Source organism: Phyllostomus hastatus, unplaced genomic scaffold (genome assembly GCF_019186645.2).
Source record: "Phyllostomus hastatus isolate PE091 unplaced genomic scaffold, TTU_PhHast_1.1 phas_contig_17, whole genome shotgun sequence".
NCBI classification, from domain to species: Eukaryota; Metazoa; Chordata; class Mammalia; order Chiroptera; family Phyllostomidae; genus Phyllostomus; species Phyllostomus hastatus.
This window is the reverse complement of record NW_025333664.1, coordinates 12,249,167-12,256,586: the sequence shown is the minus strand read 5'-3', so window position 1 is coordinate 12,256,586 and position 7,420 is coordinate 12,249,167. Positions and strand designations below refer to the sequence as shown.

Below are 7,420 nucleotides of genomic sequence, written 5' to 3'. Positions count from 1 at the left end.
AATCCACTCAGCCACACCAACGAGGGTACAAACTGGTCCTCTTGTCTGTCAAATAAATTTCTAGGAGTGAGGTGACTGGGTCAAAGACTTGGTGAACTTTCTGTTTGTCAGTGAACCACTGCCTCCCTGAAACCTTTTCCTCTCTTGGCTTCTGGGACCCCTACTCTCATTTCTTCCCCTACCTCTTCAGTCACTCCTTCCCAGTCTCACTTCCTGTATTTCACTAAATTTCAGAGTCCCTGCAATAGGCAGAATGCACTCCTCCCCCAAGATGTCCGTGTCCTGATCCCCAGAATATGTGAAGATACTTTAAATGGCAAAAGGGACTTTGCAGATGGGGTTTAAATCAAGGCCTTTTCTTGAGATGGGGCATGATCCTGGATTGTCCAGGTGGGCCCAATATATTGAATCCCTAGGTGCTTACAAAAGGAAGCCAGGAGACCTGGAGTCAGAGGAGACAAGACAGTGGTGATACGACAGAGTCATCACCCAGACTCCACAGAAGGCTGATGGCCCAGCACTCCCTTCAGTGGTATTTCTGATTGTTTCCTCTAATGTAGCCAATGCTGTTCAGGGTTTTTTATTAAATTTACTGGGGTGACATTGGTTAATAAGATTATAGGTTTCAAGTGTGCAAGTCTATATGTCACCTGTATACTGCCTTGTTTGCTCACCACCTAAAACTAGTCTCCTGTCACCATATACTTGACCCCTCAGGGTTTTTGTTCAGGAGTAGCTACCAGGCTTTGGGGAAAGAGGTGAGAGGAAGTGAAAGATGACCTCAGCTGCACCTTTCTCTCTGGATAAATGAACTGCAAATGGGGAGGAGGTGAAACCCCACTCCACATATGCATCTTTTAATAAGTCCTACCCCATCATACCCCCCCAAAATAATGTTCAGTCCCACCAACACTATGAGTGTCATTTTCTGGTTCACCTCTAGTCAACAATGAATTTTAAGTTTCAAAATATTGACAATTTGATGAGTGAAAAAAAAATGTTACCACATTGTTGAATTCCCCTTTCCCTATTATATTCCACGATTTAAAAAAAAAAATACACCTATTTTCTTTCATTTTAACACTTGGTGTAACAGTCGTGAAAACCACCATGTCTGCAGACTTGGTCCAATGTCCCATGGGGGATGAAATCCCCTCCTTTCAATCAGAAGCCGAAGAATATCAAGACTGCCGCTCTAGAAGAGCTGGAATATTCGGAAACAGCTGAACAGCCAGTATTGAGTCAGCGGTACCCTTTTTCTCTTAGCGTCTATGACACCATGCTCTCACGGTTTTTTCCCTACCTCTCTCTCTACTCTCCTTTCCTGCACTTAAGTTTCAGAGTACGCCTCAGGGTCTTCCACGCTCCACTTATACTTTGTTGGGGTTTTCATCTAGTTCTCCAGCTTTAAATGGCATCGCTAATGATAAACTGAAAAATGTATATTTCTGCCACATAGATAAGTTGCTTTCCAAACCAATGGGGGAAGGGATGGCACTGGGGCAACGGACTCTCCATATGGGGGAGAAAAAGTGCGCAACTCTGTAGGACAACAGCGAGGTCTTGCTTAACTTTCTTGAGCCAGAGGCCTTAGCCGTGTTCCCTTTGCGAACACCTAGGGCGAGCGTTCGATTGTCCCGTACTCAGCAATCTACAGGTGGCTCCAACTGCCAGTGCTCCAAGAAAGACCTACAAGGGTGTAAGGGGGACGTGCAGGAAGGCGGTGAGAGCTGAAGACGTTTAGGAACGAGACGAAGAGATACAGAAGCCAGCAGGATGCGAGCGCCCAACGCGCCCTCCACGAAGTCACAACCGCGGAGCGCAAACTTCGAATTCAGTGAAATGACCGCGTTCCCCACCCAGCAAAGCGGGAGCCAATCCGTGGAGAAATATGCAGTCTCGTTTTAACGAACCAATCCAAGACCGCGGACACCTATTATGACAACCTCGAGAACCAATGCAAAATGGGGACTCTCCTAGCCTGCCTCCCTAGCGCCAGACTCGAAGAGATCACGCAGAAGATTTTTAGAAGTTACAAATTAGAACACAAGTCCGTGTCTAAACGACGGGATACTACGCTCCCAAAGATGAGTGGAGAAAATTCTGTGAGCGAGTGGAACAGCATTTCCTCGAAACCTCCTAAGCGGCGGAACAGCAAGTCACCCTAGGGCAGAAAGCTCAGGCACCGGAGGGGGAGGGGCGGTACGTGCTACGCGCTGACGTAACGCGTCGGGCCCCGCCCCGGCCGCCCGCCCTTATAGCGTAACACGGGCGCGCGCGCACACCATTGTGTGGCTGGGCTTGGCCGCCGCTCCTGCGAAAGGTGCGTGTTTGGGCTCTTGACGTCCCCACACCCGCACCGCGGTTTCTGCCTTACGGGCCATCTTTCGGCAGCAGCCTCCGGGCCCCTCGCCCGCCACGGACATGCCGCGCGTCTACATAGGACGCCTTAGCTACCACGTCAGGGAGAAGGACATTCAGCGCTTTTTCAGTGGCTACGGCCGCCTCCTCGAAATAGATCTTAAAAATGGGTGAGTCGGCCCTGAGCGCCTGCGTCGCTCCGCAGCGCTTCGGGCCTAGCGTCGGCGGGACACTCTTAACAGGAGAGGCGATCAAGGCCGCGGTGCCGCGTCGCACGGCCTCCAAGATGGCGGCGGCGGCGCGGGGCTGCCGGAGCGCGCGAGGGGGCGGGGCCGCGTGCGCGTCCCCGGCCTAACGACGCCCCGCCTGTTCCCGGCCCTCGCACCGCCCCTTAGGTACGGCTTCGTGGAGTTCGAGGACTCCCGCGACGCCGACGACGCCGTTTACGAGCTGAACGGCAAGGACCTCTGTGGCGAGCGCGTCATCGTAGAACACGCTCGGGGCCCGCGCCGCGATCGCGACGGCTACAGCTACGGAAGCCGCAGTGAGTCCCACCCCCGCGCGCTCCGCGCCTCTGGGACCGGGGGGGCGGGCGCAGGCCTAGAGGGGGCGGGGTGGGGCCTCCCAGCCTGGGCAGGCGCGGTAGGCGGGGTCGGTTTACTTGGGTGTCCCCTGGACCCTCGGCCTACACGCCTGCCCAGGGCAGTCACGGGACGCCGGAGCGCGGAGATTGGGTTGTGGGGTTTGCCTAGTCAGAGCTGGGGTGTTTGGGGTTCCTCTGCTATGTTGGGAGGGGGTGGGTTGTTCTGGGCCCCTGTCAGCACTGTCGTGGGCTCTGCTCACCAAGGAAGTGAGGGATGGCTGTATTTGTTGTATCTCCCTTGCTTACCTGTCAGTGCATTAGCTAGAAATGTGAGTGTCGCAGCGTAGAAGTTTGGGGACTGGCTGGGGTGGAGGTGGGGTGGGGGCGGGGAATGGGGAGGGGCTGTAAGTTTAGACTTAGAGTTATTAAGATTGGCGGGGGCCAAAGAAAGTACTATATTGAACTAATGTGGTATTTACCACAAGTAGACCTAAATAAGCTTTATGCTGTACTTGAATTAATGGGGGCATGTTATTGGGAGGAGGTGGGGGGTTGGTTATGTTAAATGTTTGATGTTGAAATTGTTGCATGTTGAATTCAAACTTTTTAACAAGTCCTTGATGTTTCAATTTGAAAGTGACCAATGGGGCTGAGGCTGTGTCCACTGAGGCTAAGATGACTGCCTTTCCTGATTGGCCTTGGCTTTTCCATACATTGTGTGACCCTTGCCCTATGACCCTTTGGCTGACCTTACCGGAAGCCATGACGACAGCAGCCTTTTGCCATTAGACGCAGGGTGATGGTGAGGATTCCAAGGGTTAGACAAAACTGGTTAATCTGAACTAGGTGACTGTTACCTTGCGTGTTTTGTGGCCAAACCACCACCAAAAACCTCACACTGTGATGTAAGTACTTAGTGTAACTAGTAAACATTTTTGTAAAATGTAGAAATGCATGTAATCAGTTAAGTTTTATATTTTACAATGTTCTGTAAAATAAAACTTAGCGAGGTAAATTGAATAAAGGAGCAGTCACTCTCTAACAGATTGCAGGAAAAGTTTAGTTGGATTTAGTCTATTTGGCTTGCCCTTAATTTAATTTGTGGCAAATCACAACTGTATCAAAGGTTTAGCAATATAATAGCAAAGTCCTACTCCAGTAAATAAAAGTTGATATGTTTGTACTAACTTTCAAAAACATGTGTCCCTATCATTACAAAGCATCTGATTGTTTTCTTCATGTGATAAAGGTGGTGGAGGTGGATACAGCAGTCGGAGAACTTCTGGCAGAGACAAATATGGACCACCTGTTCGTACAGAGTTCAGGCTTATTGTAGAAAATCTTTCTAGTCGGTGCAGTTGGCAAGATTTAAAGGTATGTGCTACATAGATCAAAATAAAAGCTAATGTTTCAAAGAGTAGGCTTTTGTTTCTGTTTATTCCTGAAAGTACAGTATGTAAATCTTTTTCTTTCCATTTTTGGGGCTGACCTGTCTTGCTGTTTTGTTTTGTTTTTTTAGGATTTCATGAGACAAGCAGGTGAAGTAACCTATGCGGATGCTCACAAAGAACGCACAAACGAAGGAGTGATTGAGTTTCGCTCCTACTCTGACATGAAGCGTGCTTTGGATAAGCTTGATGGTACCGAAATAAATGGTAGAAATATTAGGCTCATTGAAGATAAAGCACGATCGAGCCATAGGCGGTCTTATTCTGGAAGCAGGTCAAGGTAATTTGAAGGGTAATTGGTAGGGGAGGAAAAAGTATTTGCCAAAAACGAAGAAATTTCAAATGGGAGTATTTTAATTGACACCTAATTGAAATTAGGTCAGGTTTGGGCTGCATCTTGGGGTTCTTTTCCAGATGTTTTGATGGTGGATTTAAATTGTAGTGAGCAAATACATTTTGTCATTTGGTCTGTTCTGTGTAAATGGCACAAACATGTTGAGACATACTGAGATTAAGGTTTTCTTATGGTTCTTATAGGTCTCGATCTAGAAGGAGGTCACGAAGTAGGAGTCGCAGGAGCAGCCGCAGTAGATCTCGAAGTGTCTCAAAAAGTCGCTCCCGGTGAGTAATGTTGAGTCTTCCTCTGAATGTTACTGTACTTGTTTGTGGATACTTGTGTGTTCTGGCAACATATTGAAAGAAAAACTTGGCTTTTCTTGTTCAGATCCAGGTCTCGGAGCAAAGGTCGATCTCGGTCTCGGTCAAAAGGCAGGAAATCTAGATCAAAGAGCAAATCGAAGCCCAAGTCTGATCGAGGCTCCCGTTCACGCTCTCGGAGCAGATCGAAGGACGAGTATGAGAAGTCTCGAAGCAGGTCTCGTTCTCGATCTCGTTCCCCCAAAGAAAATGGAAAAGGTGATATAAAGTCAAAATCTAGATCGAGGAGCCAGTCTCATTCCAAATCTCCCGTACCTGCTCCACCCGCAAAGGCTCATTCTGTGTCCCCTCCACCAAAAAGAGCTTCAAGATCCCGTTCTAGATCCCACTCAAAGTCAAGGTCACGGTCCAGATCAAGTTCCAGAGATTAATCCAGAACTCTATGTTCTTTGCACACTATTATGGAACACTTTCCTACTTGCTTAGGCAGTTACTCTTCCATGTTTGTACTTGGCCTCTCCCGCAAGAGGAATCCCCTGAAAACAAGGGCACACAAAAATTTGTGGCCAAATTTGATGAAAAAGGTGGGGTTCTAAAGAAATGGTGGCATGAAGACCTCCTTCCTTCTTTGTAGAATTAAGATAACTTTGATTTTATAGCTTTTGAGCTAAAATAACTTTTGTAAAGATTAAGCTCATTTAGATTTTTTTTTTTTTTTTTTAAGTATTTCAGCAGGATCTGCTGCAGGGGTTTTATTGTTTTATTTGTTTGCTTTTCAATTTAAACAGTTTCAAGCTTTGGATACTTAAGGCTTTAGAGGGAGAACCCATTTTTCAATTATGTTGGCTTTTTATAAAGCCTAAGTTATGTAAGATTTCAATAAAAGTTTGTTACCAAGATAATTGCCTTATTGAATAGGTCACTAGTAATTCCTTTAAATATTGATATCTGCTGTTTGTGGAAACAATGTAAATTCTACCTAAGTGTAAAACAAGGAAAGCTTCAAACCAGCAATAAATTATTAAATTTGGATAAAATTATTTTGTTGTTAATCAAATTTGCCAAAGTCATTGTATCTGCCCATTTAACAAGTTAAGTTAAAAAATAAAATATTTTGTAGTCAATCTGTTATACAATTTTGCCTAAATTAATGGATTTTAAATAATGAAATCTTCTTTTCTTTACTTTGATACTTTTTAATTTAGATGTTTATAAGAAATGGGTGTTGGCCCTGGCTGGCGTAGCTCAGGGGATTGAGCGCGAGCTGCGAACCTGTCGCTGGTTCAATTCCCAGTCAGGGCACATGCTACGGCCTCCAGCAACCGCACATTGATGTTTCTCTTTCTCCCTCCCTTCCCTCTCTAAAAATAAATAAAATCTAAAAAAAGATTAATAAAAATAAAAATAGCATAATATTTTAAAAAAGAAAAAATGGGTCTTTTTTTTTTCCAGTATAAATTGCAGAATTTCAGAGAAGAGGTTGGTGCTTGTAATTAAAGGTCATTGCTTTGCAGATTTGAAAAAAGAAGTTAATGACTTAAGAGGCGAGCTTCCATTGCTTTTCAGAATTTGGTGTTTAACCACAAGTTAGTGTAAGAGTTGACCTTGACCAAAGTTCCGTTGTTTTTAAGGAAAGAACAAAAGCTTATAGAAGGAGGTGGGGAACATTACAAAGTGAAATTTGACTCTCTAAAAGGATGTCACATTCTCATGTTAATGTTATATCACATGGTTTGTAGGCAGGTGTTCCACATTGTTAGCTGGTCCATAGTGGGTATAGGTAAATTCTTGCACTTGTAAAAAATTCTAACAATAGCAAAGACCAGCTTACTAAAAATCTGGTTTTATCCATGCCTGTGGACCTACATCGTTCATTAGACAGCTAAACCACTCTAGCACTGGTCCACTTGAGAACGGTAGACTGATAAAATGTTTAGTTCCTTGCTAACTTGTGAGTTGGTTCCGACTCTACAACAGGCCACATGTTGATCTGTGACTGGGTGGTGTATTAAGTTGATAGAGAGCAAAAGAAGTGAGCTCAACCCCTTTTCTTTCACCTGACTGTTGATGGATACACCATAGTGCCTTTGTGGCAAGTTTAAGACCGCCCTGCTCCTGTGTTACCATCTTTCGTCTTTGGTATCTTTCTCCCACTTTGTTAACTTTTTTTTTTTTTTTTTGCTTTATCTCCTCAATAAAATGCTTACTAAGGGAAAGGTTTGTTTTGAATTTATTGTATATGCCCCTTAGTACCAGATTTCTTGAAAAGTGGTCTTTCAAATTGGAGCTATTCCTAACTGGAACGTGAGAAAAGTGATCTTGTTTTCAGTTCCTCTGAAGCAGTGAGTTGGGGGTCAGCATCATCATCAAC

General features: G+C 45.3%; 1 protein-coding gene across 1 annotated transcript; it reads left to right on the top strand.

The window, feature by feature from the left end:
* The first annotated feature begins 2,268 nt into the window (after nucleotides 1-2,268).
* On the top strand, nucleotides 2,269-6,173 carry SRSF6 (serine and arginine rich splicing factor 6). The gene is made up of 6 exons (XM_045833496.1): nucleotides 2,269-2,531; nucleotides 2,757-2,905; nucleotides 4,194-4,318; nucleotides 4,464-4,672; nucleotides 4,930-5,013; nucleotides 5,117-6,173. Exons 1-6 carry the CDS (start codon nucleotides 2,425-2,427, stop codon nucleotides 5,478-5,480), a joined length of 1,038 nt encoding a protein of 345 aa, XP_045689452.1. The 5' UTR covers nucleotides 2,269-2,424; the 3' UTR covers nucleotides 5,481-6,173.
* The last annotated feature ends 1,247 nt before the right edge of the window (nucleotides 6,174-7,420 follow it).